The sequence below is a fragment of the Alternaria alternata genome (genome assembly GCF_001642055.1).
Source record: "Alternaria alternata strain SRC1lrK2f unplaced genomic scaffold CC77scaffold_36, whole genome shotgun sequence".
In the NCBI taxonomy this organism is placed as follows: domain Eukaryota; kingdom Fungi; phylum Ascomycota; class Dothideomycetes; order Pleosporales; family Pleosporaceae; genus Alternaria; species Alternaria alternata.
In genome coordinates, this window is record NW_017306225.1 from 141,187 (window position 1) to 160,971 (window position 19,785).

At 50.9% G+C, this 19,785-nt stretch overlaps 11 protein-coding genes across 11 annotated transcripts; 6 read left to right on the forward strand and 5 right to left on the reverse strand.

The window, feature by feature from the left end:
• Nucleotides 1-451: 451 nt before the first annotated feature.
• CC77DRAFT_1067417 (hypothetical protein) lies at nucleotides 452-2,719 on the reverse strand (the record flags this gene model as incomplete). The annotated part of the gene is made up of 7 exons (XM_018528992.1): nucleotides 452-897; nucleotides 948-1,047; nucleotides 1,102-1,254; nucleotides 1,546-1,698; nucleotides 1,756-1,985; nucleotides 2,038-2,437; nucleotides 2,513-2,719. The coding sequence occupies 7 exons, from the start codon at nucleotides 2,717-2,719 to the stop codon at nucleotides 452-454; spliced, it is 1,689 nt and encodes a 562-aa protein (XP_018379382.1).
• A 1,033-nt stretch (nucleotides 2,720-3,752) lies between these two features.
• CC77DRAFT_1067418 (hypothetical protein) lies at nucleotides 3,753-5,126 on the forward strand (the record flags this gene model as incomplete). The annotated part of the gene is made up of 1 exon (XM_018528993.1): nucleotides 3,753-5,126. One exon carries the CDS (start codon nucleotides 3,753-3,755, stop codon nucleotides 5,124-5,126), a length of 1,374 nt encoding a protein of 457 aa, XP_018379383.1.
• A 400-nt stretch (nucleotides 5,127-5,526) lies between these two features.
• Nucleotides 5,527-6,105, forward strand: CC77DRAFT_1067419 (hypothetical protein; the record flags this gene model as incomplete). Its single annotated transcript, XM_018528994.1, has 1 exon — nucleotides 5,527-6,105. The coding sequence occupies one exon, from the start codon at nucleotides 5,527-5,529 to the stop codon at nucleotides 6,103-6,105; it is 579 nt and encodes a 192-aa protein (XP_018379384.1).
• Nucleotides 6,106-6,350: 245 nt separating this feature from the next.
• Nucleotides 6,351-8,216, reverse strand: CC77DRAFT_1035960 (hypothetical protein; the record flags this gene model as incomplete). The annotated part of the gene is made up of 2 exons (XM_018526978.1): nucleotides 6,351-7,522; nucleotides 7,586-8,216. The coding sequence occupies 2 exons, from the start codon at nucleotides 8,214-8,216 to the stop codon at nucleotides 6,351-6,353; spliced, it is 1,803 nt and encodes a 600-aa protein (XP_018379385.1).
• A 412-nt stretch (nucleotides 8,217-8,628) lies between these two features.
• On the forward strand, nucleotides 8,629-9,825 carry CC77DRAFT_1026210 (PRTase-like protein). The gene is made up of 2 exons (XM_018526215.1): nucleotides 8,629-8,967; nucleotides 9,137-9,825. The coding sequence occupies exons 1-2, from the start codon at nucleotides 8,782-8,784 to the stop codon at nucleotides 9,656-9,658; spliced, it is 708 nt and encodes a 235-aa protein (XP_018379386.1). The 5' UTR covers nucleotides 8,629-8,781; the 3' UTR covers nucleotides 9,659-9,825.
• On the reverse strand, nucleotides 9,737-10,726 carry CC77DRAFT_583884 (putative decarboxylase DEC1). The gene has a single exon (XM_018532353.1). It carries the CDS (start codon nucleotides 10,605-10,607, stop codon nucleotides 9,870-9,872), a length of 738 nt encoding a protein of 245 aa, XP_018379387.1. The 5' UTR covers nucleotides 10,608-10,726; the 3' UTR covers nucleotides 9,737-9,869.
• A 911-nt stretch (nucleotides 10,727-11,637) lies between these two features.
• CC77DRAFT_902502 (heterokaryon incompatibility) lies at nucleotides 11,638-11,877 on the forward strand (the record flags this gene model as incomplete). Its single annotated transcript, XM_018533595.1, has 1 exon — nucleotides 11,638-11,877. A coding segment is annotated over one exon (240 nt), but the record flags the coding sequence as incomplete, so codon positions are not given.
• A 3,152-nt stretch (nucleotides 11,878-15,029) lies between these two features.
• On the reverse strand, nucleotides 15,030-15,416 carry CC77DRAFT_949867 (zinc finger CHY domain-containing protein; the record flags this gene model as incomplete). Its single annotated transcript, XM_018535284.1, has 1 exon — nucleotides 15,030-15,416. The coding sequence occupies one exon, from the start codon at nucleotides 15,414-15,416 to the stop codon at nucleotides 15,030-15,032; it is 387 nt and encodes a 128-aa protein (XP_018379389.1).
• Nucleotides 15,417-16,053: 637 nt separating this feature from the next.
• On the forward strand, nucleotides 16,054-17,446 carry CC77DRAFT_584027 (Triosephosphate isomerase). Its single transcript, XM_018532355.1, has 5 exons — nucleotides 16,054-16,381; nucleotides 16,433-16,445; nucleotides 16,505-16,575; nucleotides 16,660-17,050; nucleotides 17,104-17,446. Exons 1-5 carry the CDS (start codon nucleotides 16,357-16,359, stop codon nucleotides 17,348-17,350), a joined length of 747 nt encoding a protein of 248 aa, XP_018379390.1. The 5' UTR covers nucleotides 16,054-16,356; the 3' UTR covers nucleotides 17,351-17,446.
• Nucleotides 17,447-17,724: 278 nt separating this feature from the next.
• Nucleotides 17,725-18,202, reverse strand: CC77DRAFT_976212 (hypothetical protein; the record flags this gene model as incomplete). Its single annotated transcript, XM_018535933.1, has 2 exons — nucleotides 17,725-18,099; nucleotides 18,164-18,202. Coding segments are annotated over 2 exons (414 nt in total), but the record flags the coding sequence as incomplete, so codon positions are not given.
• Nucleotides 18,203-18,441: 239 nt separating this feature from the next.
• On the forward strand, nucleotides 18,442-19,704 carry CC77DRAFT_949804 (RNA-binding domain-containing protein; the record flags this gene model as incomplete). Its single annotated transcript, XM_018535279.1, has 2 exons — nucleotides 18,442-18,703; nucleotides 18,779-19,704. 2 exons carry the CDS (start codon nucleotides 18,442-18,444, stop codon nucleotides 19,702-19,704), a joined length of 1,188 nt encoding a protein of 395 aa, XP_018379392.1.
• Nucleotides 19,705-19,785: the final 81 nt, after the last annotated feature.

Genomic DNA, 19,785 nt, shown 5'->3' on the forward strand with positions numbered 1-19,785 from the left:
ATGAGTTAAAATGGATGGTGAGCATGAGAACTCTTGGTTTGCAGGAATAATGAGATTGTTACAGGGACTTCACGTCAGACCCAACCACAGTTATGGTGCTAGCAACAGAGAAACAGAGATGGAAGACTTCGCTTGAAATGGATATTGTTACGAGATTGGTCGAGACAGTAACATTGCCAAATCCCAGGTTTCCTAGTCGAAAGCTCCCATCACTGTGTATCTGGACGCCGCCGGGGTCTTTGAAACTCCAGTTTAATGCGGTTCTCTTCTGAGTGGCTAGTCGTACGTTTTCTTTACGACTACGATAAAGAAGTCTGATATGTACTTAAGCCACTTGTGAGATTAGCTTAAACACTAGAAGTGCAATTGAATATCTAGACAGTGGGAAGGCATAGCAGTTCCTGTTAGCGGAAACGACTTTGTAGCTAACATAACAAGTCCTCGTTGTTCATTAATCATAGAGATCTGAATTGTCTCCACTCCCAGATTCTGTTACCAGAGTTCGTATCCATGGTGACCAGTCGTATGATGTCAACCCTTCCGGTTCTGATTCATCCGAATCTGGTAATTCCGGATATGTCTCTTCCAGTTCTATTTCTTCCGGATCTGTTCCTGCCGAGTCTGTTCCTGTCGAATCTACTTTTGCCGAATCTGTTCCGTTCTTTTCCAAGTCTTGTTCCTTCGGTCTATTGTGTTTCCATTCCCTTAAACGCTGCAGCAATGAGAATGGGTTTTTCTTCCACCATTTGGCGTGCGCCGTCTCTGGAGAATTCGTTCTCTCTGCATCGAGAGACCCCTTTTTAGTTGACCCTATCAGAGTCCACAATGAACTACTCGGTTGAGTGATGTAATACGCAACGACCAAAGCCACTACGATGATCACAACAGTGATCGGGGCTGCAAGGCTTCGTCAGTGCTGACTCACCCTAGGTTCTGAGGTAACTTACTTGCGACGCGCCACAAGTGCCAAGTAGAAGGATTGTCGTCGTCGCCGGTGAGCTCTTTGACATTTTGGCCGAAGTACGATGTGAAGAATGACAAGGGGAGCTATTCGTCAGAGTCAGGTACTATCACGGATACGAGTGTTGCAACGAAACTCACGAAGACTACAGTGATAATCGTGAATAGCATCACAGCGCGGCCCTGAGTACTCGCTGCTTGGGCTTCTTTTGCGCTTGACTGAGCTGCCTCAAGACTTGCATGAGCTTCTGCAAGACTTGCTGCCTTAGATTTGAGGTCCGACAGATCGAGTAACTATACAGGTCAGGCTCAAGGATATAGTCCAATTTTCAATCCATTTATCATCTTGCGAGTGTGCTCCGCATCAGTGCCGATGCTAGCGAACTGAGCGAGTAGAGGGTCGATTGTCTCCTTCACTTGATACGAGGCTGTTGGTTTTCCAGTTGTATCTAGTGAAGATAACTTCAAAGCCTTATTGGAAGACTCTATGACATCTTTTTGGATGTTCAAGAGGTGTTGAATCATCTACAAGGTGCCGTTGCGCGTCAGTCGAAGTCTGATGTGCATCGCAGCTGGAGCACGTACCTTGAGTTCATCAATGATATCTGCAACCTCTAGAATAAGATTGAGATCGCTACGATTGTTAAAGATCGGGTCATCCTTTCCGATAGTTTCATTCCTTCCGCTACTGGCGTAACCCCGTTGAAATTCCTGGAAGTAAGTTGTCTGAGTAGCAGCCTGAAAGAACAATTAATCTGCACTGTCTTGTAAAGAAATACGTCCAGCCGTATTCACCTTCTTGCTAGTAACCCATCTGTAGATCTCGATCATATCCACTGAGCTTCTGTTGACCTGATTGAACATATAGCCCGCCGCTTCCTTGACCAACAGTGAATACATATCCTTAACCGTTCTCAATTGCTGTGGATCATGAGACAGACTCTTCGTGATGCTCCAGTAAAGGTCTTGAAGGCCTGTAAAAGAAGCACTAAAAACCCCACCAGGGAAACTCGTTATGATAGTCTCTGGACTACTAGTTAGCAATCGAAAGCAAGGTCAGTAGAACAGATGACAGACTTTCGTCGATGATCCAGCACCAAAATTGATCAACCATAATCATAGCGCTGTCAGGAACAGCCTTATCTCTGCCATTATGCTTCAACGGCGTTCCACTCCATTTCGAAATAGTTTGATCTCCATCCCGGGCACTTGTATCGTCCAAAGCTGGATAGTAGAATTGATCTAGGGTCCTCCTGAGATACTGTGGCCTTTTTGTGCCCTGGGAGGGCGGTGTGGTGGGCCAGGAAGTCTTTCCGTCCACTAGGTAGAAGGGTTCAGAAGTACCGTGAGAGGCATCGGGTAGTATCTTTGGGGGCCGTTTCTTTTTTGCAGCTGAGGAGTCTGGTTTTCTTTTGACAGCTGCCTCGATCGACGAATTATACATGGCCTTCATGACCGAATATTCACCGTATTCCATCTAGCTCATGTAAGGAAGCTGGCGCTCGTGGTTAGTAATCTGACTGTTATCTTCTGCAGACTGCGTCAGACTTACGTATACCGTCAGAGGAGGAAGCCGAAGTATATCTTCTGGTACAGGTTCTTTTCCTTTACGTGTATCGAACACGAATGACGCCCTGCGTGAAGGGCTTCGAAGAAGGCTTCCTGGAGTGCAAGAGGGCTCCAAGTGTTTCGCATGCTCAAGCACGATAGGTCCCGCAATCCCATCAGCCTCGGGCTTCTGAGAGAAAACTGGACGCATCTTATATGTCGTGATTTCTGGGGGCATCGAGGTGTATCCACACATCCTGAAACATCGCTGGAAAGACATCAATGATGTTATGCTGGAGCAAGGCTATCCGATATACTTACTTCCACCGAAGATAGATCATTTACTGGAACGTGTATCCATCAGACTCCGTCTATTCCATAAGGAATTTTCTTGGACAAATCAACCGCTTGTCCTCTGACCTCGCAGTTGTCGTCTTCTCCTTGCATGATGTGAACCCTTGCCAAAAATCCGTCTGATACTGAATCGCTACCAGAAGCATCGTTCTGATCCATCGTGACTGAAAGAGCAGATCTACACAGCACCGAGGTGTGATAACAATGGTCATCGACAACAGCGCAGGTTAGGGGAGCGAGAGACGTTGTTAAGAAGCTGAGGTTCAGGCCTTACGGGAGCGCGATTCAAAACTGATCTTCGATCAACATCTCTCAGCTGAAATCACTAGAGGCCAATGAGTGAGGTACGATAGCCACCACACATGCAGTCTTGTCGTAGTCATGCATGCGGCTGAACTGAGCCTGATGGCAGAACCAGCCAACCCCGCACACAACATATTGGGTCGCGTTTATACAAACCAACTGCAGGCCAACAATGGCCCAGCGCAATCATTAGCGTTCCATAGATGCTTTTATGCGCGTCAATGTGCAGTTCTGCTACACTGTGGGTATTACCTAACGGGTGCTGCGGACCTCAGGAGCGGGGGCACCTCCATCTTTACCGAGCCAACACGACTGCAGTCGCGACTACGGTGATAGGATATTTAGATTCGTGTAATAGAAGTAGGAATGCAAAGAAGGGTGTGTTACAAAGCGTCTCAGGAAGCAGTGCAGCGGCTGCTGATGGTAGACGGGATGACGTATGCAGAGATCCACAACTTCGGGCCGCATCATTCCTCCGATGCAACCTCAATGGTATCCTTACACTACATGCATACAACTTGAACAATACATATCGATACGGTGATTGTATCTCAGTATCATCCGTAACTGCGTCCATCTCAGGCATCATGCAGGCCCTCCCAAACGAGCTCCTGGCCCAGATCGCTTCGCACCTCGAGTCTCAACCACCATCAATCACCAAGTTCAACCACGAGCCAAGCGCAGACCTAGCCTATTCGTATACCGAAATCAACACCAAGCCACTCGAATCCCTCTCCCTTGTTTCATGGCGTTGGAGAAAAGTGGTCCTTCCCATCCTCTTCCGCTTCACACGCATAGCACTGGACAAGGAGCCACAATGGGTTCCCATGGATGCCCGCCTTGTCGACAGCATGCAATTACAGCTCTCTAGTCTAAGCAACCACGAATTCATGCTGTATACAAAGCTGCGCAGCAAGTTCAAAGCAACGACCGGAGATGCGTTCGCACCTGCTATGGATGATGTGTTTATCCAGTTGTGTCGGATCCAAGAAGGCGATGAATTCTTGAAGACGACACCGTCGAAAGTGTGGTTACCGCATCTTTCCGGGGACTTCAATAATTTTTCGCGGTTTGTCACAGGAAACAAGCTGAAACATCACATTAAGAGCGTGGTGCTGCACACGGATAAGGAATATGACTTGCGCCATGTATCTACCGCTCAAGGACCATTGGCGCGCGAAGTCACCGACATCTGGAACAAGGTATTCGATTTGTTGGAGCCGGCGCGTGTTGTCGTCGCTGCACCACCCAAGACCATGGCCGCGTTGCTGGATTCACATGTGGGTACCAACGACATGTGGGCTTTCGAGATGAAGATGCACTACATTGAGCTTCTCAGCGATCAACCGCCCATAGAGAACAACCAACAAGAACATCGAAAAAACGACGCTCCGCTCATTTATCGCCGACCCTGGAACCACTTGGGCTACAACGAAGGCTCATCGATCACCGCATACAGCACATATGAATTCCACCTTAAGATCGCGCCTAGGATCCTCAGTCTCGTTCTCGGTCGCTTAGGCGAGAATCCAGCATTGTGCAGAGATATGACTTCATTTAGCTTCGTGGCTGTCTTTCCCCTTTCTTCAACTGTATCGTCTATTGTGGAGGCCGTCTATGGAATTCCTTCCATCAGAAAAGTCTCGTTACAACTTGCGCCTGGTCCTGAGAACGACCTCCTCAGCAATGGCAGCAAGAGGCGCAAGGCTCAGTCGAGCGACTTTTGGTCCGAGTGGAGGGCAGGATATAGGGCGCTTGCTATTATGGAGGTATTCTATGATCAGAGTAAAGTGGAAGAGGGGGCGGTGAAGGAGATTGTGAGCAAGGATTGCTACTCAAAGCAACTGGCTGTTGAGGTAGCGGAGGTTGTCGATCATTATTTCAAGAATGCGATTACTAGGCGGAAGAGTGGTGGGGTGGGGAGGTGGATTAGGGCCACGCCGGACGAAGAAGGGAATTAGAAAGTTGTGCTGAGGTTTGTGGTGGGGGGTGAGCCGGAGCAGTCTGCAAGATGAATGACAGCGCTGCGTGATCCACATATGTTCGCGCGACATGAACTGTGTGGACAGTAAGTTGTGTTTCAGTGTTTGAAAAGCGTATACGGATGGTGATTCGGACATTGACAACACAAACATATCGCTACCCTGGATGTTCGATAACCATTTCCTCAGATTCTTCCAACCCTTCGACTCACGCCTCCCACTCTACGCTCCTCACATCCTTGACCCTCTGTCCACTCCTTTAACAATATCGGGCTACCAAAACATGATCGAACTCACGTTAGCGTCAGCACTCATAACGACACTCCTTCTCCTTCTACTTCAATAACGACAGCTGCACCGGCAGGCAATTAGACCCCGAATGGTTGTTCGTGCGCAGCGTCAGAAACGCATACGCACCCGAGACGAAGAGCAGGAAGAAGATGAGGGTGAATGGGCGATTGGTGCGCGTAGAGTAGCCAGTCCGGCACACCAACCTCTTCCACTGCCAATCCAAAGGGATGACGGAAGTGGAAGGTTCAGGAGGAGTCGGCTTGTTTTTGGAGACAACGTGCCAGAACCTCAGATCGCCAGACGTGTTCATGGGAATGGCAGGGTAGAAATGCAGGGGGGTGTAAATGTAGACTGCACAACCGAAGATTCATCAGCAACGTTCCAGCATAAAGATACCCGACGTCCAGTTCCGAGGCCGCGCATGACCATTGTTGATAGCGACGCTATCACCAAGGTCCCATTGGATATGCAAGAGACAAGGCAAGAAAACAGCCATAATGTCAGCAAGCAGCGCGCCCCACGCGTGCGCTTCGACGAAGCATTGAGGATGCATAGTTTTGCCGGAAGTCAATACATAGGTCGAGTGATTGACAAGGAGTGTGCAGTTCTCCAATCGCCTATGGATGAGAAAGACCAAGAGGGAGGAGTGGACAAGCGTAATGTTTAGCATACTTGTAAAGTTCATTCTATCTTGGGTATATCGTTACTGTACGTCGCTATAATGTAATTGCCAAAAATGCCGTCCTCGATTGTCGTATCATGTATCATATGCCACTTACCATTAAAAGCCCAAACGTCGTTCTCGCATACCATCCATATCATACCAGGCTGAGCCGATTCATAAACGCACCAAAAATGCGAACCCTCCTCTTTCATGCAAAAAACAACAACAAAACATTACCTTATGCTCCCTCACGTCACGCAAAGAATCTCCTGCCAACCCACCGTCCACCTCACACTCCCCATGATAATCACCAACAACCCCAACCCTGCGCCCACACTCGCGACCCCATACAAATAAGCAGCTCTTCTCTTCAAAGTATCAATCTCCACGATCCAAGTAGACACCGTCGTAAGACAACCACAGAACCCATCCATGACCCCCTGCAACACACTACACCCAACCACACTCGCACCCACACGCCCAGTACTAGCCAACGGAACGTGCTGAAGATCGTACGCCATACCCAAGACCGCCGTACCAAAGACATTAACGGTAAAAGTACCGAGCGGGAACGACGAGTTAATAGGATTCAGCACCAAGGAGACATAATAACGGAGCAGGCATCCCGCGGGCGCAAAGACGAGGGCGAACAGGGCCTGGGAGCGCCATGCTGAGTGCGGCGGTAAGCACACCATGATGATGGCGCCGAACCATGTGCCCCAGCCCAGCACCACGAAGAGCGGATCCACGACGCGGCGTGTGAGCCGGAAGGGCAGGGTAGGCGTTACCCGGTCCAGGGCCAGCGCGAGGTGAGCTCCCATGTGGAGCGCACAGTAGCACGTTGAGATTGTTATGATGATGGTGGCGAGTATGGCCATGACGCTGTATCCGCCATTCCGCGATACAGTCGTAGTTGCAGAGGGGATGGCTGTATTCGGGGGATAAGGATGATTAATCGGACTCTTCAAGTCGTTTGATAGCGAGAGGAAGATGTCGCGGATGAAAGACGAGAAGCTGGTGAAAGAGCCGCAGAAGCCTGTTGCAAGGCCAATGTACATGGGTATTGTTTTCTTGACTTTGCCATGCCGGGGTTTGTCGCGCGTGTGGTCGGCGGGGTAGTCGGATGGCTCTGGCAGTTTTTCTCCTTGTCTGCTATCGCCGTGTTGATGCTGACCCCATTCTGCGGCGAACAAACGCCGGTCTTCGGATAGGAAGCCCATGATGAAGGTTCCCGCCACGTTGGCCCAGAGTTCTGAAAAGATGACTGGTGCACCGGGGTAGAAGGTCAGGGCTTGTAGACCCAGACGAGCTAGCGTACCCCATATTGAGAAGAAGATCAAGTAGGAGACCGTGTAGAGTTCTGTAGCTAATCTCGATGCTTTTTGCGCGCTGGGGGTGCGCTTGGAACGTAGGTAGTACTCTGCGTGTGGGTCGTAGTTTTGAGCATGGTTGTGGTTGTCGTGCTCTTGGACAGGCGACATACTGGGTAAGGCGGTAATGTCTAGTTGGGAGCCTGTTGCTGCTCGTCCGAGTGGGAAAGAGGGTCTTCTCGATCGCTGCTGCTGCTGCCGTGTTTGTGACGCAGGTCTGCTCCCATACTCTGGATTTGAATGCCTGCTCTGGCCCCGCGTCCTGGGTGTTCGCAAAGGCTGTGGGAGGTTGGGCGACTGTGCGTTTTCGTTGTAGAGGTGCAGCCAGGACTCTGGGGCTAAAAGGTCTTCGCCTGATTTCACCTGTCCACCTCCAGCTCGCGAGGATACTGTGCTGAGCGAATTGTGCTTTCCTGAGTGTCGTTCCCGTCGCTTCACGCTGCTATATGATGAATCGCGTTGGCGCGAGGTATATGGCACATTGGGCGCGGGCGAAGCGGTCGAGGTCGGGGAGTCAGGTACTGGTTCGCTATCCGCACGCTCCGAAGTGACTTTTTCCAGATCGAGGTTGAAGTCGTGCAGGCGGCGCAGGTCGCTGCGTGTTCGGGACCGTGGTTGTGGGCGGTGCGCTGACTCTTCGGAAATGGTAGACGAACGCAGCGACGAGCGCTGGTTGTTGAAATGCGACTCGCGTTTCGAAGGGACGTCTTCCTGGTCGATGGGGACAGTTGCAGAGTTGGCCATAGCTGCCATTGCCGTCCCGTGTGCCTGCAGATTGAATGTGCTATGACGCGCGGTACCGAGATTGACAACTCTCTATGTATAGGCCCGAAGTACTTCAGCTCGACGCCGCGTGCGACTTGAAGTAATGCGCCATGCTCGCTTCTATGATGACAAGAAGGACGTGGCAGTCCCCAGGAATAGGACTGTACACGTATATCAGCCCATGGTGCCTCCCTCTCCCTCCCTCCTGCGCCAAATAAGAAAAGGTCAAATCTCAAGTAACCTTTGCTTATGCAAAGCCATGCGACGAATGACAAGCGATCCCATTTTCTCCGATTGGCGCATGGGACCCTGGTCAAGTGTCATGCAGTTGCCGAGGGCGTGACAAGGTTTCAGGTCACGGAGCTGCCCGACGCCGTGGCATCTGTTATCGCCGGCATGTGGGGAGCTTAGACGTGACCACGCGCTTGTCTCATGCACCTTCTTGAACGGACAAGTAAATCTAGTTGAGCACCACTATATATTCCAGAATACCAAGAACGCTTCTAAGATACCATCTACGTTTACTCGTTAATTCATATCCAACATGTCTGGCATCAACCTCCCCAAGAACGCTCACGTCTCGACACACCCATGTCTCCAAGCGAAGCTCTCACAGCTGCGATCGGCGAGCACAGGGTCCAAAGACGCGCAAACGCTGGTGCATGAATTGGCTCTCATGGTCGGTTATGAAGCTCTGGCCGCAGGCTTAAAGGCACAACCGGCGGGCACAGTACGTCCATCTTTCTCATTCATCCGGTCACATAACACCAACCAAGTGGGGTGGTATTCCGAGCCACATATCCATAAAAGGATTCCATATTCCCAAAACAATAACAGTCCCCCAGACAATTAGCCATACCAATCAATGTTATACCACAACACCCACTAACTCCGCCTAGGACAAATCCCCCCTCGGCTACGAATACACCACAACCACCACCTCCCCCGCACCCACCTCCATATCCCTCGTCCCCATCCTCCGCTCAGGACTCTCCATGGTCCCAGCCCTCTCCTCCCTCCTCCCCACCCCCGTCCCAATCCACCACCTTGGTCTCTACCGCGAAAAGTCCACCCTCCAACCCGTAGAATACTACAACAACCTACCCTACCACACCCCGCACAACACCGCCGCGGGCTCAACATCTCCCCAACCCGAGCTGGCCATCATCGTAGACCCCATCATCGCTACGGGTGCGACGGCACAAGCGGCAATCGACACGTTGAAGGACTGGGGCGTGAAGAGGATCATCGTCGTGAGCATATTGGCGACGGAGGAGGGGCTGCAGAAGGCGTGTGGAGAGTGGGAAGAGGGTGTTGAGGTGTGGGTTGGTGGGTGTGACAAGGGGGTTGATGAGAAGGGCATGATCAAGCCTGGCCTGGGAGACATTGGAGATAGGCTGTTTATGACATTGGGAAAATAGGTTATGATACCATGAGTGTTGACGTGAAATGGAAACGCGTTTGTCATGAAACAAATCGGCTTTCTGCATGGTTCTCAGGTGCTTTGGTTACGACTCTTGCGTTTGGCTTCTTGCACTTTGGTGTTGTTGCAGGTTGGCGAAAAACAGTGACTTGCTTTATATGCGTTGGTATTTATGTCTAACTCAAGCCACCGCTTTAGATTCCTGTCTCTCATAATGGGAAAACTTCCTTTGCAGGGTGCAATATAACATCGCATTCATATGCCAGCGTCGACGATTCATACCGAAGTATCTCAATCTTGTTCACTGCTTCTGTCCGTGAACACTTTTCAGGAAACGTCAATTCCCCAACCCCTTCCCAAACTTCAGCCGGCTTGATCTCAAAATCACTAGGCACCAGGTCCTTGACCGATGCCTTTGCGCCCGCAACAGGCGATGGAATTACCCTCAAACTCAAGAATGGCTTGTCAAGTCTTGGAGGAGGGCTTTGCTTGGCCTTGGCCTCGAAACCATATTGCAAAAATGTCTGACCAATTGGTCGTTCGACATGTCCTGTCGTTTTGGATGTGGTGCTCGGTGTTAGAGAGAGGCGACCTAGTCGTTTTGGAAAGCCATTCTGCTCTCTGCCAGCCAGGAGGGCAGCCTCAAGGTCTACAATTAGAGATAGGCAGAAGTCGTAGGATTTACCCTGGTATCTCACCTCCACTGTATGGATGAACTCGGTGAATGGGCCAGCGGGAGCGATGCCGTATTTTAGTTGTGTGGCGGTTACTAATGGTTCCTCTTCTACTTCGAGCACGTCCGGGATGAGGCGGCTGATGCTGGCGAAGGATGTTCGGTACCGGATTACTAGGATGGTGACGTCGGAGAATACAGGTACGTCGTTGCTGTATGGAGGGTCATGCTGCGGGACGGGGTTGTTGCCAACGGGAAGCTGTCCAAAAGGCATGTTTTCTCAAGGAAACTCAAATTCAGACTTTGTAAGAGAGCGAGATGGTAAAAAGGATATCAGAGAGGTTGGGTATAGAGTATGCGTCAAATTTCGTTTGCTTTTCTATCATATCGCAAGTGAGTAGTGACAGACCACGGATGAAATGCTGACAAAGTACAATCTCTATTTAGTGATCGCACTGCCTTATAGGCTATATGATGATTGAGCCTCCGCCAATCATGCAATGGAGCAACGATGATATTGGGGGAAATGGGATTTGGTTATGGGTCTATTGCCGGACGTTGGGTTTATTGGCGAGAAGTGGGTTCATCGTCTTACAAAGATCATGCTGTATTATTGCGAGAAAGGCCCGTAGATGAAATAGAGGCTATCGTGAGTTACGCGGCCTGCAATGAAGTGGTTGACCGTGCGCCTTTGTTGCTGGCGCTGGTGCTGGCTGTGTTAGTGTCGCTGCCGTCCGGAGCTGGCATGAAACCTTAGAACGCGCCATCTCTTTTATTAGGTTTAGAGTTTGACTTAAAATTAAGCTTAACATTAATTACATAGATTATGTTATTAGCAGATCTGGCGGTAGTGGATCTAGAAAAGGACGCTTCCATCAGCCTGTTGTAGCTTTCTTGGCTATAGTACGGTGTGAGATGTTGTACTTTCAGGGTTCGCTTACAGGCAGCCTTGCAGGAGACGCAGGCTCGTCTGCCTGCCCAAGCCACATAATACCAAGGACTCTTGACGTAAGCTGAAGCGGGGTGACACCGCTCGTCATGGCGCTTCTGCCTTCTTCTCCACATGGTCAACAATCTATGGCCGTCCGCATCTCGTCATGATCCAACCTTCTAGGGTCCAAGAAAAGCTACCCGAACCGACTGTGGCTATAAGTTCATATTCCAAGATTCATAAATGGCAGACGCGCCTTGTGCTCATCAAACCGAACGAAGATCTGTCAGCATGCCTTGAACTCAGCCTTGTTGTCGTTGACTTGGTGGACTTGAATACCGGGGCTGTTATCAACCACGACACTCTCGTCACATACGACGCGCTTTCGTACGCTTGGGGAACTGCGTCGCCTTCTGCCAAATGTATTTGCGACGGCAATAAGATACTCTTACGTGATAATCTCGACTCTGCACTCAAATACCTTCGAAAGCCACAAGATACGCGATATGTTTGGATCGACTACCTTTGCATCAACCAGGACGATCTAGTCGAGAAAGCTGCTCAGATACCTTGGATGAAAAATATCTTTTCCAAAGCGAGTACAGTGATTGTGTGGCTCGGTGAATCACTATCAGTCGACAACATAATACGGCGCTGCAACGAGGAATGTGAGCCAAATGAGGAGCCGGATGAGGGATTTAGGCCGGACGAAAAACTCCTATGTTGTTTTGATCATAAGAAAGAGCTATGGAAATCGATCTTGGACTATGCATGGTTCAGGCAAAGTTGGGTTCGCCAAGAAGTGTTCGCCGCCGAGAGGTTGATTGTCTGTTGTCCTTACTTCTCCACGACTTGGGAGCTTTTCAATGAAGCCCTACACTCCATGACTACTATGAGTAACAATGAGTTCTCAAAAAGCACCCTTCAATCAGCTTCCAATCATAGAGCCGTTGAAAACCTGAATTCTCTCAATGAGCTTTACCTATCCAGAGAGTTAGATTTACTGGTTTTGTTGAAACAAGGAAAAGGATTTCAGGCATCGGTGCCACATGACCACATCTTTTCTGTCCTAGGAATGATGTTCACACCAAAACACAGTGGAACAGAGCCGATTCCAGTAACATATGATAAAACCTACCATGAGATCTGCGGTGACGCGACTAGGTACATCATACGGGATACTCAAAGTATCAGTATACTGAGGTGGTGCCCTTTCCAGAAAGACAGGTCGTACGCGTTTGATTGGCCAGAAATCGAAGTATGTTGCCCTATCTCGGGTGAAATGGAGCCAGAGATACGGATCGATGAAGGCAGCGCGTTTTTAGAGCAATTTGACATCGACAACCCAATCAGGAAAGCTGGCGCGCCAATGCCGTCAGAAGATATGTACTATCGGAACCCTGGGGCACTAAGACCATCGGAGAATCTATTTTCTTCCTCAGCATCAAGTCAATCCAGTATAGCGAGACCTCTTCTGCTTTATGGAAAGGCATGGGGAAAGATAGTGCAGTTCAATACACTAACGACTTACACCTGCGAGCAGGAAGCACATGTGTACTTAGCGGAGCATGATACAGATCCAAATCTCAGGATGGAACGATCTTTCCAAGACGATGTTGACGAATACCACGAATTCTTCCTCTACAAGCTTGGCTTAGTGCGCCGCGTCGAGGAAGGTATACTTGTAGAGCACGAAAGGAAAGCAACTTGGCGATGTCATGGTACTGCTAGGGAAGGCGATGTGTTGGTGTCATTAGAGCCAGATTTGTGGAATTTTGTTCTTCGAAAATGCTCTAAGTCAGGCGATCTGTTTGAAGTAGTGGCATGGGGTGGTGAAATGTTCACCAACCTTGTGGGTTCTGATGTGCCCGTTCCTGTGCCCGTCAAAGACACATCTGCATACTACTTGGGCGAAGTTGAAGAGGAAAAACGAAAATGGATGTCGGGGAGATGGCGTCCAAATGATGCACCAGGACCCAGGCAGCGGTTCGAAATCCGATAACCTTCCCAGAGATCAGATAAAACGAAGTGTAATTGGTCATTCTAGTCTGCACTGTTCTGTTAATGTGATGGGGCAACAGTTCAAGTCTTTGAGAAAGGAGACTATGCTGCCGTTTAATGCCAGGTGTAGCCAAGCAGCCAGACACCCATGCATACGTAGAATCTATCGCAGCGCATTACGTTTATAAGCAAATGTGTTGCTTTTGAGTGATTGTCCCCAAACTTTAAGTAAGAATGAAACGTTCTCTCCTCAAAGCATGGAAGTCTGGTAGAGGACGAAAATGCCCCAGTGTTTCTTTCTGCCAATGCCCTTGATAATCGCACCATTGTGTAATACGGCCGTCGACTTCCATATCCCGACCCCCAAGAACAGTGTCCGGGACGTTTTGTTCGCATCCAATATCAAATTTGCACCGTATTTCCCAGTCCTAAGACTCATATCGCGTACCAGTATTGGCGTGTCTTCGTGCGTATGTCCAGTACGTCGTCGACGACCCAACCACGGATGCTGCAGGAGACCAGTATCGTCAGATGCATGGCTGATATCCAAAGCAACTTGCCAAGCGTTTCTTTTTTTTTTTTGAACAAGGCATGAAAGACGTGTTGTATGAGCTCAGGATATGGATCACCATCGAACAGCAGTTTGAAGGCGCTGGTCGACATGGCGAGGGACTGCAGGGCGTTCACTGCTGTCATCCATCGTGCGATTGTTTTTGTTTCGCATTGCGACCAGATGCAGTCTTCGCTTCTATGGTGACTCGCGCGTAAAGAGACCCGGATGACCAGGGGCATATCCTTCCAGTTTTTGGCATCCGATGGATACGAAAAAGCAGGAACAGTAAGCGGTGGTGATGCTTCGCTCAATGCGCCGCTTAAGCATCCGCTGCAGAAGCGAACGAAGGCCTTTTATATGACACTACGACTGCGCGGTAGATTCGTTGTCTTCGATCGACATGATTTGGCGAATATATTTGCGCATCATGATCGGCACATTCTTTAAACATTCAATCGCGACGGAGGCGGCGGATTACCTGCAGTTCGCAGTGCCGTCGTAAATCGAATGTTCATCGTAGTGTGCCCCACGTACACCCCCATTCACACTCGAGATGCGTTCTGGATGGCTAAGCTCTCTATTTCCAGGTATGTTCCATGGAAGAAGCCCCGTTAAGTTTGTTTTTGGGGGAGGTGGTACGGAAAATGATGCTGCTGAGCTGAAAGAAGCATACCCGAAATTCGTTGTAGACGGCATGGCAAGTGTACGCGAGCGATCTGCTGATACGTTTGTCACTCATGGTCGTTGGAATTCATGTTGCGGGATCGTATACGGAGTCATCTATGTTTGTCCTGTATCGCTCGTAGTCGTATCCTGAAGCTGGCATTGTAGATGAATTTGGTTGCTGCCGGGTTATGTTTTGATGCGGGTTGAGGTATGTCTGGAAGTGTATCGGAGACCCCATCGAGGCTTTCCTGATCCTCGATGGATATTGAAGCCAGAGGCTTGAACCTGTTCGTTCATCCTGACGCGGTGTATGCTGGGAGAAGTCTGATGCAATCGATAAACTAATGTCGTTACCTATATGTGTTGATGTAGAGGCCTGGATGCCGTCGAGAAAACCGAATTCACGCTGATCGATTTGCGAAACCATGGTCGTACAATCCCATGAATCCATTTCAAGCACGGTACTGCGATGACCATGGTACACACACACTTTGGCTGCTACTCACAGGCTACCCACTCTCTGTGAGTATTTTTTCAAAGCGAGACTACAGCTCCTTGCTAAGCTCAAAGTACAATGCCCAATGGTTCTTGCACCCTGGATTGAATGCGCTCGCACATCGCGTACATTTGCTTCCGCTCTCCATGTATTCGGAAATAGTCAGGATGTGCTTGCACTGTCCGCAAAGTACCGCACTCTCATCTCTGCGCGCAAAAGGCCAGACAGAAGACATGTGTGATTCGCAGGCGTCATGACAGCTGATGCAAGCGTAGAACTTTTGACAGCAGAAGTGCTTGATGGCGATGATGTCGAGCGGAGAGTGCCAGTGAGCGCATTGCGTCAGCGGTGTCACAGAGACGCCGTGAACGGTCACAGAGATGCCGGGAACAATTGGAGCTTCTTGGGTATTGGATATCACGGTAGTCTCGGGCATGTGGAGCTGTTCATCGGAGCTTCTGGGCTTGGGCTGTCCACCAGAGCTTTTGGACTTGAGCTGTTCACAAGAGCTTTTGGGCTTGGGGCCCTGCCGGGTTCCGCGCATCTGTTGTTTTTGCTTTCTGAACTTCTCACGGCGGTCAGCAAGGTCGCCGTAACGCTCACGATCGTGGAGGAGCTTGTAACCGGTGCTGGGGTGTATATTAAAGTCTTTAAAGATGTCTCGCGCCGTTCGCTCGCCCTTGCGCTCAAAAGCTTCAAAAAACCGCACCCGACGAGGTGTGTCCATATGCTTCTTTACCGTATGGCCGGGAGGCTGTCGGCGAGGCATCTGCGCGCAAAACTATGGGGTTTATAGGTGGTTGTGTTGTTCCGGTTGTCCAGCTAGAGCTTGCATGTAGATGATGTCGGCCGGCCGGCTGTGAGGCTGAAAGCTAAGGAGCAATAGCATGCGGGACGATCACGTTAGCGACCCCACTCTTTCATCATCGCTTCGTCCTGCAACATCACGAAGCAGGTGGTATTGATGGTGCTGTAACATGCCCTTTGATCAATGTATGAAGTTGAAGAGTATGATAGATATCTCAGCGTTCTCAAGTACTACATGTGGCTTCCGTATCTACCCGACACCCTGATGGCGAGCTGTGATCATGTATAACGCATGATCGCGATAGTTGCCAATAAAAAGAAGAAATTTCAACAAGTCTCCATTGTTCCATAGACAGCTCACCCAAGCCCGAGTTTTGCCGGATGCTGTAACAGCTCAGAATGATCCGACGTCACTAGCCCCGCGGTAACCCCACTAAAGCTGTAAGAAGTGCTGCTGCTCAACAACAACAGCTTCTTCATCTCAATTCCACACTTCAATCTCAACTTGACACTTTTGATACCCCTACATACCACCTTTCTATCCAAAAAATTTCAACACAACCGCAAACATGGGTCGCCAATTCTTCGTCGGAGGTAAGCAATTCACTCTGAACGCGGCATTGAGACAAAACTAACGGCAATCAGGTAACTTCAAGATGTTCGTAACTTCACAAGCCGTGAGTCGCTCAATGAAGGAGAGAGACTGACGAAACTAAGGAACGGCTCTATTAAGAGCATCACCGACATCGTTGAGAACCTGAACAAGGCCAAGCTCGACCCCAACACAGGTACGTTGAAAGGCATCTTCAGCGACCCAAGAAGGCGCAAAATCCATCACATTAGCAAAGTACGAAAAACTAACCCTCAACCAGAGGTCGTCATCGCACCCCCAGCCCTCTACCTCCTCCTCACACGCGAGCACCTCCGCAAGGGCCTCGAGGTCGCAGCGCAAAACATCTTCGACAAGCCCAACGGAGCCTTCACCGGCGAGATCTCGGCTGAGCAACTCAAGGACAGCGGCATCACCTGGACCTTAGTCGGACACTCGGAGCGTCGCCAGATCCTCCAGGAGAACGACGACTTCATTGCCAACAAGACAAAGACAGCCACCGACAACGGTCTTGGTGTGATTCTGTGCTGCGGCGAGAGCCTGGAGCAGCGTGAGGCGGGCGAGACCGTCAGCGTTGTTACCAAGCAGCTCAAGGCTGTTGCGGACAAGGTCAAGGACTGGAGCAAGATTGTCGTTGCTTACGAGCCCATCTGGTGCGTTCACTCTTTCCAACTACGATGCATCTGCAGTCACTAACGGATAACAGGGCCATTGGTACCGGCAAGGTCGCAACCACCGAGCAAGCACAGGAGGTCCACGCCGCCCTCCGCGAGTGGCTCAAGAAGGAGGTCTCACCCGAGGCCTCCGAGAAGACCCGTATCCTGTACGGTGGCAGTGTCTCGGAGAAAAACTGCAACGAGCTTGCCAAGCAGGCCGACATTGACGGTTTCCTCGTCGGTGGTGCTAGCTTGAAGCCTGCCTTTGTTGACATCATCAACGCTAACCAGGCATGAATTCCGCGAAGTGATGGCGCTCGTCTATAGATGATTTGAGCGTGCTTCGGCAACGATCTTATGAGAGACTTGAGCTGGCTATAAAAAAGAATCATGTAGAGTCAGCATAATGAACGTTATGAAGATCAACTGTGTTGGTTCCAAGCATGTCCGCGAATTTAGCGTATTTGATACATTTTTTGTACAATCGTTATGTGTATTCCAAACGGCATATGTCGCTCGTATGTCTTTGAGCATACTCGGACCGTGTCAGCTTCTGCGACAATAATCTCACAGAAGCATCACCCATTTTGTCATCCCGCAAAGGCGGCCCTGTGCCAATCGCTTGACCTCTATTGTGTATATCATCCATAGCCATCCACCCTCCATGCTCATATCTCGATCTTGCTTCCGTGGAACGGACTCCAAATACCCCTAACGCTCTCATTCAAACTCTTCACTGGTCGTCCATCTAGTTTCCTGTTCTTCTCCCCTGTGCTGTTCCTCAGCATCTCTGCCTTTTCCCTCACGCCCTCGTTTTGCAGGTTCTTCACACATATTGACCGTTGGGCGCCGTTGAGGTAGTTTGCAATGATTACGGGGTGTTTGCGTGGCCGTGGGCTGACGGAGATTTCAATCTGAGGGTTGCGCTTGGCGAATGCGGGCAGGGAGGCTTTGAGGAAGGCGTTCATGCCCTTGGACGACCCCCACCAGTTGCAGTAGTGGAAGGTGAGGGACTTGCATGGGAGGACAAAGGCTCCTACGCCGTTCTGCCGTGGTAATCAGCACCGGGGAGTGGCGAATGAGGGAATACGTGGGTCTGCGAAAACATACCTGAGCCTTTGCGACCGTCTTGATAGCCGAGACAGGCATGTTGGCGTGCAATGGCGGTAATGACGGCGGTGCGGTCACCAGTCTCGACGTCCCCAAAAGTTTGGCGTTCATCTCACGTGCGGCAGTCGCAGCCTAGGTTTGCGCTAGTGCGAACTCCGCGTCGCAGCTTCCTCGAGCAGTTCCTCCCCCCCAAAACATCAACTCCCCATTCCACCCTTTGTAATTCCCACTATCCCACATCGCTGTCTGGAGCGCATTCCAGAACAAATCAAACCAGCATGACGCATCTACTCCCCCCGATGCTGTTGAACCTGTTCGCCCCGCGGCCGCCGCTGCGATGGGTTGAGCCGGCCGACCACGCGCCTGAGAAGCGCTGCACGCCCAAGATTGGTGGCGTGGGCCAGTACCTCGAGGCGCTGAGGGAATACAAAGACAACGACGGCTATGTGCCCACCGACAGCTGGCTGCAGAAGCGCGATCGCAAGAAGCTCGAAAAGAAGGAGAAACAGGAGCACCTGCTTACCGAAGGGGTCAAGGATTGTACGACATCACTACGCGCACTTTTCATCTCACTTGCGCAATCGCTATCTGCGTCCATATGCTAACATCACGCAGACAAACCCTCTGAAGATCCCAAAGTCCAGGGCGACGCTTTCAAAACGCTCTTCGTGTCGCGCTTGTCGTATGGCGTCACTTCTGATGACCTCGAGCGCGAATTCGGCCGCTACGGTCCTATTGAGCGCATCCGCATCGTCGAAGACGTTACTCAGCCCGCCGACGCGCCAGCCAAGAAGCGAAAGCGCGGTTACGCTTTCATCGTATTTGAGCGCGAAAAGGATATGAAGGCCGCCTACAAAGAGACCGACGGTATCAAGATCAAAGACCGCCGTGTACTGGTAGATGTCGAGCGCGGTCGCACAGTCTCTGGATGGCGCCCTCGTCGCTTCGGTGGCGGTCTCGGCGGACGAGGCTACACCAAGGGCCCGTCTGCTCGCGGTCCGAGTGGAGGTGGCAGCCAATTCGGTGGCCCTCCAGCTGGCCCTGGTGGCTTCGGAGCTCGTGGCGGCGGCTTTGGTGGTGGTTTCGGCGGACGCGGTGGCGGCCGTGGCGGCTTCGGCGGCGATAGAAGTGGTTTCGGCGGACGAGGTGGATTTGGAGGTGGAGGCCGTGGTGGACGTGGTGACTTTGGTGGTGGTCGTGGAGGGATTGGTTACCAATCCAATGGCTACGGTCCTCCCGACGGCGCGCCAGCAGGTCCGCGTGGCCCACGAGGCGGTGGCTTCGGTGGCGATCGAGGAAGTGGCGGCGGATTTGGAGGCGATCGAGCTGGAGGCGGTGGAGGACGATACGAAGATCGTCGTGGCGGTGGTGGAGGTGGCTTCGACAGAGGTTCCAGCGGTGCTAACAATGAACCGCTCGGTAGCAGAGATCGGTATCGCGATCGCGACGGTGGTGGATACGGTGGAGGCCGAGACGACTCCAGGAAGCGCGGTTACGAAGGCGACAACTACGACGATCCGCGACAGCGCCGCAGATACTAGTCTGACTCGATGTTGGCTCGGGTGTTTCCACTCGCTGAGCGAAGTGTCCTTCTGCAAGGGTTTGTCAAAAGGTTACCTCCC